This window comes from Neltuma alba, unplaced genomic scaffold (assembly GCF_004799145.2).
Source record: "Neltuma alba isolate B1F8T4 unplaced genomic scaffold, ASM479914v2 tig00003506_pilon, whole genome shotgun sequence".
NCBI lineage: Eukaryota > Viridiplantae > Streptophyta > Magnoliopsida > Fabales > Fabaceae > Neltuma > Neltuma alba.
Genome location: NW_021633307.1, coordinates 24880 through 26148, shown reverse-complemented (window position 1 = coordinate 26148; position 1269 = coordinate 24880). Strand labels below are relative to the sequence as shown.

At 30.2% G+C, this 1269-nt stretch overlaps 1 protein-coding gene across 1 annotated transcript; it reads left to right on the top strand.

Annotated features, from left to right (window-relative positions):
* Positions 1-523: 523 nt before the first annotated feature.
* On the top strand, positions 524-985 carry LOC114741730 (E3 ubiquitin-protein ligase SIRP1-like). The gene has a single exon (XM_028929984.1). It carries the CDS (start codon positions 524-526, stop codon positions 983-985), a length of 462 nt encoding a protein of 153 aa, XP_028785817.1.
* Positions 986-1269: the final 284 nt, after the last annotated feature.

Below are 1269 nucleotides of genomic sequence, written 5' to 3'. Positions count from 1 at the left end.
CTTAATTTAAAGTTAAATTGAAATATAATATAATCATTATTTTAAAACATTCCATGTTATATAAAAAAGATTTATTTTTTGGGTAAAATTTATTATACACATTAGTTCTACTTATTACTAATTTCAAAATCAAATTGATTACGAAGATTTGGATGAAATAGTAGTATCTCTTTTGAAATTACTCGATAACTTCAGTCTTGGAAAGTGTTTATGGTTATTTTTCAGGTTTTTTAATTCAAATTTAAATTTGACAAAGTGTCCATCGTGGAATATAATATATTTATTTTTGGAAAGATCCCACATTATTACAAAAAAAATAAAGTTAAAAAAAGAAAAAGAAATGGTTACCTTAAAAGAATTTAGATATATCTTTCAATTAAATATCTAAACAATCCAACCACATTAAACATTCAAAGATCCTCCTAAAACTAAAAGGAAACTGAACTTATAAATATACGACTAGCTTGAAAATTTGCTTCAATTTCATTTTATTTCTCTTCTTTCACAAATAATAAAGATAAAGATGTCTAATCAAACTACTCTTCAAGGAGGGCCATCAATATTTGAAATTGATCAACGTACAAATCTTGGACGTGAAGTAATTCGAGCTCTGCTTTTGGAAGGTCAAGGTGATGAACTTACGATCTATGTCTCAAGAAGCCGATTTGAATACATGTTTGGAGAAGTAGAAGGAGGAGAAGGGGAAGACGAGGACGACGATGAAGAAATAGCAGACGAAGACAATGGCGGCGGCGAAAATCATCAAAGGTCAGTAGAAAATTTAGAGAAGGTCGAGATTCAAGAGTCTATAATGTGCTCGATATGTCTGGATGGGATTACTCCGTCGAGTGAAACAGACGAAGAAGAAGAAGACAAAGGAGCAGTTGGAATTCCCTGTGGTCATGTGTACCACCACAAGTGTATCTTCAAGTGGCTCCTCAAGCAGCAAACTTGCCCTTTGTGTCGCTACAAGATTACAAGCTAATAGTGTTTAAATTCATTAATTCATGATACAGAAATCAAATAACAGTTCTTCTTATATTTCTTATTTCAATATCAAGAGTTTTACTTATTTCTGGATTCAATCAAAGATTCAAATTATGCATGTAATATTCAATTTGTCCTTGCTTGCATTGAGACTTCTATAGAAGTTGTAATTCTCAATTATTTAGTTATAATTTATATGTTGGCATCTGTAACGACTAAGTCTTATTTGTAGTAATCATATTCCAAAAAAAAAATTAATATTTGAATAACGCAATTGTCTCA

Coding starts and splice junctions, on each gene's coding strand:
- LOC114741730 (XM_028929984.1), top strand. CDS start 524: ATGTCTAATCAAACTACTCTTCAAGGAGGGCCATCAATATTTGAAATT.